Below are 12,652 nucleotides of genomic sequence, written 5' to 3'. Positions count from 1 at the left end.
CTGTATGAAAAGTCATTACATTCTTAAGGAAGAAAGGAAGAAACATCCTGAGAAAGTCTGGAAAAGGCAGAGAGTGAAAGATGATAAATCTCTAATGATACTCAACTGATTTTAGCAAAAGAAATAAGGCCTATGCCTGTTTAAGAAGGATATAAAAAGGATTTGTAATGCTGGGTGAAAACTGGTATAATTATAAGGCCAAAACTAAGTACCTAGGTACTAAGTATTTCCACCAGGTACACTCTTTTTTCAAAGCAAGGAGATCCATCTAAGGGAGGGAAAAAAAAACACACCTTTACACAAAGTTGTTCAAAATACAACTGAGTACCAAAAAAAAAAAAAAAAAAAAGAATAGTATGTTAGGCATGTAGATCTGCACTCAGAGAAAATTAATTAATTAAAAATTAATTAAAACCAACTGCAAAGTGACGTTTTGTGTCTTATTTATCTCCTCTCCAGAAACTATCCAACTGCCTAACATATTCATAAACTTCTTCATTGAAAATATTACCACTTAGATTGTATGATGTGATGCTTTATTCCATTTGGAATAAATTTGGAAGCCCTATAAAAAGGCAGTATTGCAGCTACTGCTGACAGGAAGAATAACCAAGAGTATACAGGCACCTGGCTACTACCACACCTGATGGAGGCAGGAACACCTTCCACCAAAATCCCAATCCAAGGCCACACCAGGTTATTAACACCTGTACTCACCATAACACCCAAAGGCTACAAGGCTAAAGCTTTCATGCTCTACTACCAGATACTGCTGGTCAGAAGATAGATTGCATGAGAAACCAACATGGTATCTACACAGAAGCATTTAGGAAAATTATTAACAAAGGTGATTCTGTACCCTAATTATGAGCCAAGCTGTATGAAGCCACATATCCTCCATATTTCTACAAACCAAAACAGGTAAACATTTGTTAAAACAGCAATCAATTGCATATTTACTCAGAGAAATTTGTGAATGTGTACCATTACTATAATAAAGTGACTTCTGTTAGTTCTTCTAGATAATAAGTCTGAGGTTTAATAGTTTTTTCATTTTGTTTTGGATGGTTTTAATTATGTTTATTTTGTTAGGATGAGGCAAAAACAGTAATTTTGGTGGTGAAAAGAAGCCAGGATGCTTCACACACTATACCTCAGTATTTGCCCTTCACATTCCCCTGAGGGAGAAGTTTAACACGGTTAAGCATATCACAAATTGTCAGCAGCTGAGTGCATCTGCTCTCTAATGGAAAAGATACTTTCCTCCTTTGTAACCACAAGAGGAGAATCTCTGAATTCAATCTTAAACCTTGGTAAAATACACTGCATTAATCTAACACTTTTCTGTTACAGACCATAAGCACACAGGAATAGTGAAACGGAGGAAGGAAAAGAAAAAAAAAAACAAAAGGCAGCAACCAATGTCTGGATTGCAATGTTGCTCAGTTCTGGAGACACCTTTCTTGATGTTCTCTTTTGGGTAGCTAGCAAAAGTGATGTCTTTCAGACAGACACATAACAATAATTGCCATAAATTGACAAATTAAGAAGTGGGATGTAACACCAAGTTGTAAGAATCACTCGTGAACTCTAAAGAGCAGCGGTTCCACAAACACATGGCTGGATCCCAAGTGAATGAGGCACCATTGTTGAGTTCACCCAGCTATCTTAGTTCTGATTTCATCTGGTTTGCTCAAAAAAAAGGGAAATAAACCAACAGGTTTATGTGTCATAGTGTCATAAAAGTCGCATAAAAATCATGTATTATGCTAACTACTAAGACTACACTACAACAAAAGTTCTCGTGTGCAGGAAATTGCAATTATTGCTCAGTTAAAAGCACCCTCAGCATCCCTGTTCCCAAATTCCCTCCCACTGATTTGGATAGAGTACAGAAAATTAGAAACCACAGAAGGGTAAGGAAAGGGGGCAGAAACATGTAGAGTTAGAGATGAGAAAGGAGTTAGTGAAAAACCTTTCTTCCTTAAGAACATGAAACAGTGGGGGACAAATTGGAGCATCTCAAATTCTTGAAGGCTAGTGGGTTTATTAGTATTAAATACTGTGTAATTCTTATCAAATTGTTTTGTAAAATACTGAGATTAATTGTATTTGGGATAATGCTAGTAACATGTTTGTTTTTACCTTCTGGTGGCCTGTTAGATGTTGCCACAACGACAACCCCGTTTTGGAACAAGTTTTCAAAAAGCTGCTTCAGAATCATGGCATCAGCAATGTCAGTGACCTGCGGAAGACAACACATTTGTTTTATCTTTGCTTTCAGCTTCTGCTGCAATAGATCTGCAAGTGGCTTTATAGCTAGGAAAAATGCTCGTTAGTGAAAGCCATGGAGAAAGATTCTAATTATTGCTTGGTGAGAAAAAATAAAAGGGATAATTAATAAGCAGTGAATGTACCACAGTCTTTCAAAACTTGCCCGCTCTTTATTATGGAACTCCACCATATCTTTACCAATTGCTAAATGATTCCATGTTAACTTCTATTATAAAACTACAGGTGGGAGACACAGAAAACAGATCTAAACATTTAAGAGGCCTAATTAATTGGAAACCACGTGGAAAAAAAAACAGAAGACAGAAAGGAAACACACACCGGCTGCTTTACATTTCTATTACCTTTGAGGCAAAGGTTTGCAGAGGTGAATTTAAATGGTCATGGGACTTCAGAAATAAAGACAAGTAGCCAACTATACATAATCAGCTGCTGTTGAAAATAGAATGATATGACATAGATACTATTGTGTGATTGTTGCAAAAAACAATTCAACAGATGGCCCATCACAAAAATAAGCAATTTCATTGTTCTTTTTAAGTGCCTTCTATTACTGTCCATGAATAATCAAAAGGCACGGCAGTCACTTCCAGCACAGTCAGCCTCTTCTAACCTTCAGGCACAAAACACTAACAAAAAATAAAACGGGGTGGAACAAACGATACTGAAATAAAAAGGCTAAACAATGAGCAATAAAGTAAAATTTCTTTAAATATCTAAGTTTAGCTTAACTAACTTGCTTTACAGTACCAAGAAATAAAAGGAATGCAAACCAGAAACCACTGCATATAAATAAAAAGTAATAAATTTGTCTGAATGGAAGAAAAGCATTGTTACAAGAGCAATTCATATTTTGCAGGTGTTCACCAGCTGAGATCAGCGGTCCTAATAAGTAAATCACCTTTACTATCATTAAACTCTTGTTTCTCTTGCATTCTCCTTGATTATTATACAGACACTTGTTGCATTTTGGCTTACCAGAGACCCCAGTTCTAAGAAAATTAAAAAGTGGTGGCATCCTGAGAGTTATATGCATTCATGACACAACAGATTGATGGCCTGCTATTTTGTGCCAGCTTAGATGTGGATGTTGTAATGGTAATGCAAGCTACAGAAGACTCCAACCACTTCTATATATTTTTTTTTTTCTGATCCCCTCTTCCCTCATTTCTAAAAGACCTTTCTAAGTAGCAAAATAAAGTAATTTTACATTAGACACAGTGAAACACAGGTTACATTTCTCACAGTTAGACTGGAAGCAATAAAGTTCCTGTTGAACCATAAGTAAATATCAGTTTCATTCTCCCAAAGATGTCTTCTATTTTGTTCTATAAAATACATTGTGTTTTCTTTCTTTTTTTAAAAACAAACTGTTTTGATGTGATCAGCAACACACTCCCAGATTTGTGTATCTCTCATCACTAAGCTCTAAAGAGCACAATGATTCACTATTGTACTGTATGCCTGATATAGGTGTTTATGCATCCACCTAGTGCTAAATTTATTTCTTCTGGATATTAAAGTTTAGGAACTTTCCTGGTTGTCTTGAAAAATACTGCATAAAAGAAATTTATATATATATGCATTTTAGAGATACCTGAATTTCTTGGCTATTGGGTTTGCTTTGTGATACAAGTTTTTAAATCCATGAGTTTGTAGTGTTGTAGTGGCATTTTTTTTAATTTTTTTTTTTTTTTTTTTTTTACCATCTTGTGCTTAAAAAGAAAAACACTAAGGCACACTACCTTTAGGAAATAAAGGCTGAAACAATGTTAGCACTTGAATGAAAGAAAACAATTAAAAAATTTCTCTTATTAATGAGAATTGCTATTTGATGCTGAATTCTGCTTTTTTCATCGCATTACAAAAAAAAATAACTCCCGAAACCTCTATCAAAAAGCAAGAGCCATTTTGAGAACTGGAATGAAAATTTAGGCTCTCTCGACCTACCAGAGCTTTGGGAAGAGAAGAATTCTACCAGATAAAGCAACTGGAAGACAGCAACTAAAGCACTGTCATTTCTCATATCTTTCACTACGTCCAGAATTCATTACAGGAAGGAACAAAAGCAAAGGCTACAAATTACCAGTAGGGAGAGCCTGCTAATGGAGAGAATAGATATATTTCATTAGCATTTAAGAGAAAAGATTTTTATGACCTAGTGCAGCTTTTCACTACGGCTCATATCAAGAAAAAAAAAAAACAAAAAACATATAAAAACACATCGGTAATAGTTAATTTACATGTATAAGTGCCTGAGACTCAGTCATCCACTGATTGGTACAGTTCCATGTAATGAATGACAAACATAAGCATGTATTATCAGTAATTAGTATTAGCACAAAAATAAGAGCCTAGTTTTTATTAGAGGCTTTTAATAGCATGTAGGTTAGGAAAAACTCCCTAAATTGTAGTTTGGTTAAAGCCTAAGTGGTACTGAAGCTACATAAATACTAGCACTGTATCATCATTCAGCATCCCAAGAAGTGCAGATTCTGTTTTCATTACCCATACCAACTACCATAGCTTTCAGTCGCATGGCAAAATTAGAGCTTCTAATTACCTGTGTGGAGTTATTTGATCACTAAACAATGACTACTCTCATTATATTGGCCAACCTCTATGTCCCGAAACATGAAAATTATAATTACAAATGGGTTAATTCAATCCTGTTGTTTTAAATGAGCACATTTTTCGAGCGGTTCAAGACTTCTGTGGTTTAAAAAAATAAAAAGGACTAACATTTATAGTACACGGTGTGACAAAGATCAATAACAAGGAGCAATGTTTTAACCTGAGAGCCTGCACCTCAGGTGAATGCTGATACAACACCAGCTTCAGCATGGACAAGCTCAGAAGCTTCACATCATCTCTAATGTGCTGGCTATCTCACAGTATTTGTAAAAAGCAACATTTTAGGACATTTTGTTGTTGTTGTTAAACTTAACAAGATTTTGGAACACACAAACTACCTCACAGCATCCTGAAATATTCGTGTAAGTCATTTTGTCAAACAACTCCCCATTTGTTTGGGGTTTCTCTAAGCAACATGACTCACTTCAGAGTACTTCTGTTTCCTTTAGCCCACTGTCAAAGAGGAATTTGAAACCTCAGCAGTACTTTTTTTTTGTCTTTTGAAGTTCTACATTTGGTTTCATCTGAAATACAAGCACTAACATTACTTTTTGCTGTCACTGTTACAGAATCCTTGTCTGTGTCTGATCTTTACATAAATACAGCTTATGCTTTTTTTTTTTTCCCGACAGGTATTTGAAAGAAACCTGAAATGTTCCCAGCAAATCTCAATAGGGTTCCTGATGTTTCCTCAAAGCACAAGTGTTTAGTCAAGCAAGTTACAGACCCAGCGCGACTTCCCACCTATCAAAATAGACAGTAGCTTTGTCTGTGAGTCAGAAGAGCATACAATCTGACCTTCCAGCTCTTTCCAGTTTTATTTTAATCTAGCAGTTCTTCAAGTATAAATAAAGCTGTTGTAGTGAGATCTGGCTGTTAGCTCCACTCGGAAAATCAACTGAGAAAGTCCTGGTTTCCGGATTATCGGTGTTAGTTTTGTCACTCTGAACTGCTCTACCAGCTACTATGAGTATTTAAGCAGGTTTCTTATTCCAAATTCAGTGCCTTCCACCAACTCTCAGAAAACTGGGGCTCCTCCTCTTCAGCAGGCAAAGCCTGCCTAGCATTTAATGCTATGGAAAATCAGCCAAAAAAAAAAAAAACAGCTGCTCAGAAATCTGTGAATGTAGTCCATTGGTACATCAAGAACAAGCACATGCATTAAAAATCACATAAGAATGCAGTCTTGGAAATACATTTTGATGCATATTTCTTATGCTTATTTTCCCAACTGTGACCCACCACCAAAGTATTTTTATACAAGGTGATTTTTACAACTGAAGTGGTTGCTGTACCTCAAGCAAGTCAGCAGGGGGAGCAGGCAATCAATTTGGACACCAAAATTACCAGAGTCTCTCGTTAAAACGTGTTAGGGATGATAGACAATATGCAAACACGGCAACAAGCAGTGGACATTAATAGTGAAAATCACACATTTACACTAATAAACTGTTCTACTGTTAGCAAAGATGCCTTTATGAACCATTCAAACATACCTCCACATATGTCCAACTGCATGTATGCCTACACAGCATTCAAAATTGTTTTTTTTTTTTTGTTTTTGTTTTTGTTTTTTTTTAAGAGAAACCCATGAGCACTGCAGTTAGAATACTGAGCAGGTATATTGAGTTAGAATATATTAAACTTGGTTGTAACAAGTTTTACTCTGAACAAGCAAAGCCAAAAGCAAAGAACAAAACCAAACCGCAATCTGCAGCTTTTGGTTGAGATGAAGGCAAGATTTTGGTGTAATTATTTGAATTGGGAAAGTCAACGTATTTTAGAGAAAGTATTTTGACAAAATACATTTGATGCTCATAATTGAGAAGTGGATCATGAAAACATTCTTTTAACAGTGAAACACCGCAAAATATAACTCAAATACAACTTTTTCTTAAACGTTTCCTAACAAGATTGCAATAACCCCGCATATTCCAAAACTGCAGGTCGAAGGATTATCCCTTGCTGCAAAATGCAGAAGTAACTTAAACCAAAAACACCAACTACTTAACAAGGTGAAAAAAAATCCCATTCATGGGAGCTGATCATAAACTGGTTACCTTCTTTTGTGCGTAGGCTATAAATAGTAGCTAGGAGATCAAAATTGCTCTGTTTCAGTTATATGCTAATTTAAGAGCATAATGCAGAAAATTTACAGTCAATAGATGATTCTTTTTCTAGCGGTGATTTGAGAAACAACACAGCTCTGTTCTCCTCTTCCCCTGCAGTTTCTCTTGGAATTCAGAATCTCAGCTGATCGAGTTGCTTAATTTACCTCCTGCTCTCAGAAAAATAAAATAAATAAAGCAACTCTATGCTTAAATTTGTGATGTCCTTAAAACAAAATTCACAAGCCACATAAATGAATCAAGCAAGCTAGCTTGGGCAAACATCATTTTATCACTTTATTTTTAATTTTCACATTTAATTGAAAAGGAGTTTCTTAAAATGTACATTACACTGATAAAATTTGACACTGACACTCCAAAGCCTCCAGTAACTCTAGGAAAGAATTTAAATTGAAATTGGTATGTTATTTCCATGTCCTTGACCGCAGTGAGACCATTTTGTTCCTCTATATAAGCCACAGTAAAGAGCAGGCACACCAACTACGTATCAGGTGACTACTGTCCTGGCACTGTACAGACTCATTTTAAGATGACAATTCCTGTCCTGAAGCACTTATGAACCTAAACTTTAATTATTACCCACTAATGTGAGTAGTAACTACACAGATAACTTTTTTTTTGTTGTTTTTCCAGGAGATAATATAAAAAAAATTAACACCATCTTCCGAACCGTAAAATCACTTCTGCTCCTGAACTTCCATAGTTGACTTCTGGCCAGTAATTCAAATACTATTCGAGTAGTAACAAATATCCTATTTTTAAGATTAACAGTAATGTCACTAAGTTTCCCTTAAAAGCCAAGGAGTAACCTCTGATTTCTTACCTGAAATTCATCAAAACATAAGAGGGAAGCCTCTTCGCTTATTTCCTCTGCTACTGGTGCAATAGGGTCATACGATTTGGCCATAAGTCCTGGCTTTCTTTTTGGCAAGCTCTGCTTAAGGCGATGTATTCCTGAGTTGATGAGACATAAGCGAATAAATATTTCTCATGCTTTTGTAAAATACGGAAAACAAAATTATTTAACTATAAAATAAAAAGCAGCCCAATGCAGTTAAAAAAAAACTTCAGATTTCACCTAACTTCAGGAGTGCAAAACCACTGTTTTCAACCACATCCAGGCAACTACTAAAACCACAGAGACTGTGATTTCTATATTCTTGCTACAAAACATGAAAAATAAAAATCATAGAACCCTTGGATACTAATATGAAATACCTATTGCTTATTTATAGAACTGATATAAATTAGTTTTATCTTGCTCCAGTTCATGACCTTAGCTTCAGTTTCACTTCATTATTTGGCATTTTCTGTCCTAATCATCTTGTGAGTATAAAAAAAGAATCCTTTCAGATTTTACAAAATAGTGGCAGAGCTCTGTGCATCGCATGCTCTGGAGGTATACTTAGTTAAAAGAACTCAGACAAAGTTACTGCAATTATATTTTACAATGTAAACAAGATGATGCTGATATCAAGTTATTACATACATATTTTAATGCCACAGATTGCATTCCATCAGCCTACCAAAAGTGTTTGGCAAACCAAGGTCAAAGTAAGAAGCCAGCTTTGTTAAAAATTTAATGAAGTAGAGCACTAGTGACAAGAAATAGAAAATGTCAACAGTGACCCAATGGTGATAAAAAAAAACAACAAGGGCAGTAAAAGGGGCAGAAGTTGTTTATGCCAATGAATGCCTTCCAAGAAAAATGCAGCTGTCACAATGCTTGTAAATTGTAGCATTATTCACTAACAATTTCACAGTATTCATCTTCACTGATTTAGTTGTTTCTGAATCATGATCCATCACAGAAAAAAAACTATGATGTAGCATTTACACTTATCTGTCCTTTTGAGTGACAGCATCACATTACTTTCTGTTTTATCATTCATTTTCAGCAGCTGCCTTCCTCAGACTGCACGTAAGCTTACCAGTAACTGAAGAATATCTAGATAAGGATTTAATCCTAAACATACATGCAATTCTCTATACAATCTGGTACACAAAACATTTGAGAAGATACTTGAGAAATAGTATGCAATTAACATCTACTCCAGCATGGCAAACACTGCAAAAATTCTCTAATTTGTTTCTTTTTTTTTCTTAGAAATTAAGTAAGATTACATTGTATGCTAGACATCTGAAGATGAGACAAGGTTTTTTATAGTTACCATAGTTCATAAAATTGTTGTAAATACCAGTATCTGCACTTACTCTGGTGCACATCTAGCATGAAGCCATGAAAATGGACTCTCTTTTTCCTTTCTACTTCTAAATGAGAATAGAACATGTCCATCACCATTGTCTTCCCTGTACCTTCAAATAAAAAAAACAACACACCCAACAGGTAGTTAATTTAAGAACAGTATGTACTGATTACAATAATGATTGTTCGTTAGCTTTGAACTAATGAAACTATACTCTTCCACAAAGTAAGTACAAAGCCAGACTGTTGGGGAAGAAAGGTTATGTTTCATGTTCAAAAACCCCAAACAACTGCATTGTTATTGTTCCATTTTGATCTAAACAGCGTTGACTGAAAGGTTGCACAAATGGCTCCATAGACATCCAGAAAACAACATTTTCCCTTGAAAAGCTTTCTTACTCTACACTGTTGTAATCAGACCATACACGTTCTCTCCCTGACCCACTCCCCACCAAGTTGCTTTTCAAATTCTTTAATTGCATTCTTAAATATTAGTGAGTAGGTAACACTGCAAAAAATGCATACAAGGTTTGGTGTAGGCTAATTAAACAGCTTCCGATCTTCTAAGGTGTAATAGGGTTAATTAACATCATATTCTGGAAGAAAAATAATCCTGGAAAAATCATTAAAGTAATAATGCTACATAATTGTCAACTTTGTAGATACTTCAGAATTTGAATGAACACACATTTAGATGAAATTCCATTGGAACTGATGTAGCTGAAACTTACCGACATCTCCATAGACATAAAGACCTTTTGGAGGTTTGTTTTTTGCAAAGAGCTGCAAATCAAGAAAAGCAGAATAAATACAAACATGGTGCACAATAAAAGCAAGCATATACCTGTGATAAAGTAATCAAGCAGCTACATTTAACTACCTGAGTAGGAATAGCCTGCGAAGTGTAACCTTGAATAAATTATTAGCTCAGAATTGGTAAGCAATCTAATGTTGTATTTCTGTGAATTTAGAAAAAGAAGACAAATACACATGCTGATGTTTTTTTTGTCTTAGATCACTGTGAAAATATCTCCATCCCTGGTCCAAGTATATATTTTTTTTAATAACTAGAACACATAGAAAAATGATTAAATGTTTCCCAATACATCATGATCCAAATAAACCCTATTCCCTCAAACAAGCTCAGAAAAAAGGATGTAAAATAAAGCACTACCACAGGACTTGCACATGTATGTTGTATATACCAGCTTTGCTTAAGATATAAACATTTAGGATTTAGAAAATCAACATGACAAAGAGTGAATATTCTAGGTCCCCTTTCTCTCTACTTTGAATCTGAAATGCAGAATTATCTGTTTTAAACATGATTTAAACTAATGGATGCACAGTTCCCATGTATCATTTTAAATTTGTATTTATACACACACACACACACACACACAAATGAAAGGTTATATTCAAACTATACATTTCATTAAACATTTTCTCAATTGAGTTTTATTTTAATTAGTACTGGTTAAGAAGTTTTAACCTCTTAACATTGCTCAGGACATATGTTATGACACCTGATTACTTATCCTGTTTTACTCAAATATATGTTTTTATGGAAATATTTGCAATAGCCTTCAGTACTGCAATTTGAATCAGTCTTCCTCTCCCACTCTAGGGGGACCCTCATATGCATAGAGGCTTCCAAGTAAAATTCTAAAAAGAAACAGTTTCTAAAAAATTGTAAGTCTTAAGAAAGAAATCCCAAATTCATGACACTGAACTGACATCCACAAAATCATCACACAAGAGTATAAGGTTATTTTAAAGTGTTCCACTTCCAGAGTTATATGAGCTGAGCCAAAACAAAGGAAAATTAAAATTACAACCCTGTAGTCTCATTTGGAGCTGGATAATTGCTAAACAACTTGAATCTAAAGCGCTTTTCAAAATACAGCACCATGTTAAAGAAACGAGGGAGTCAGTAGCAAAACACTAATTAAACATGGAAGAAAATACACGACCAAAGATAGACAGATAATGCCTCTGGTCTACAGAACCAGTTTATTCAGAAAACACGCAAGAATAACTCTTATATAAGACCCACTTTCAGATCTAATTTAGAGCTACATTAATAGATAATCAAAAATGTGTATCATCAATCTGTGGCTGAACAGGGTTTCAGATGTTCTGAAACAGTTCCATTAATAGCCATGGCTGCAGCTACCTGCTAGAGCGTTGAAAGCATAGCAAGACCATTTAATTGACGTACATATTTCTGTGTACGCTTTTTAAGAGCTTGCACTCATTGAAATTAATTCTCAAAGTTAGATTTTTTTTCCCAATTCTCCTTTCTTCGCTGTGTATCAGACATAAAAATTTCTTTATTTTTTATATTGAGATTAATAGCATGCATTTTAACAAGGTAAAACAAAATTTATTACATAAAAAGAAAGTTTTAATGAGGTATGCAGCTTTTCCTACGACTCAGAAGAGACATGAGTGCTTACAGTACTGCTTTACCTGTTTTTGTGAAGGTAATATGACTAGAACAAGTAGTAATGCCTATATTTTATACCCTTTTAAAAACTGAAATATGTTTATTAATTACATTTAATAATCTTAAAGTTTTCCTTTTCGAGTATGTTTTATTCTCACTCCAATACTTACCATTTCTAGAAAAAGGTTGCAGTAAAGGATTTTGGTTTGGTTGTTGGCTAAAGGAAGGCAATAAAATAGGTTGGATTCCAGAAAGTCTAAATCAACTCCTGATTGATTTAAAGTAGGAAAAAAAATTACTATTTTTTGTGAAGATAACAATAGTTAAGTGGTATCTGATTCCTTAAAAAAAAAAAAAAAAAAAGGATACTGTGGCAGATCTGAATACCTTTGCTGAAGCTGATAAACTCTAAAACTCTAAAAGCAAATCATCTTTGATCAATTTAAAGATATTTGTAGGAAATATTTTATTTTCAAGTAAAATTATCTTCTGTATACTTCTGACAGAAGTGACACTATCACCACGTAGGGTGCTCATTTTCTCAATCCTGTCAGGTATTGTAGAACACTAAACTTTAGAGCAATTTTAGATGTATTTTCCAATCAACTGTAGTTTTTCTTATTAAAAAATACAATACGTACATGTAAAAATTCAATCAGTAGATTTCTAGTTCTGAAATGCAGACATCCTAAAGGTTTCAAGCTACTCTACATGACCCTAAAATTGACCTTTTCTTTTTTTAATTAATGATTCTCATCTCCTGAAGCCTGGAAAATAGCGTAAGGAAAAGATCAACTTTCACTAGGATTTCTGATAAAATCCAGTCAATGCTGTTGGCTCACTTGAGACCAGAAAGCAGTCAAGAAAGCCAGCAGTATCTCAGAGCAAAGAAGGCAGGAGCCTGATCTTGGTTCCATTGAAGCACACACTCCAAAAGAAAGA

The 12,652-nt window shown here is 34.6% G+C and overlaps 1 protein-coding gene across 2 annotated transcripts in view; it reads right to left on the bottom strand.

The window, feature by feature from the left end:
* AFG1L (AFG1 like ATPase) overlaps window positions 1-12,652 on the bottom strand; it is a 65,709-nt gene that overhangs the window by 40,732 nt on the left and 12,325 nt on the right. For both annotated transcript variants that reach the window (XM_084283716.1, XM_084283717.1), the window contains exons 3-6: window positions 9,993-10,044; window positions 9,270-9,371; window positions 7,879-8,009; window positions 2,146-2,245 (exon numbers count right to left, since the gene is read on the bottom strand). In XM_084283716.1, coding sequence (XP_084139842.1) covers window positions 2,146-2,245; window positions 7,879-8,009; window positions 9,270-9,371; window positions 9,993-10,044 — 385 coding nt within the window. The remainder of the gene's footprint in view (window positions 1-2,145; window positions 2,246-7,878; window positions 8,010-9,269; window positions 9,372-9,992; window positions 10,045-12,652) is intronic.

This window comes from Netta rufina (genome assembly GCF_964035555.1).
Source record: "Netta rufina genome assembly, chromosome: 3".
NCBI classification, from domain to species: Eukaryota; Metazoa; Chordata; class Aves; order Anseriformes; family Anatidae; genus Netta; species Netta rufina.
Note: the sequence above shows the minus strand (reverse complement) of the source record. Positions and strands in the feature narration are given on the sequence as shown.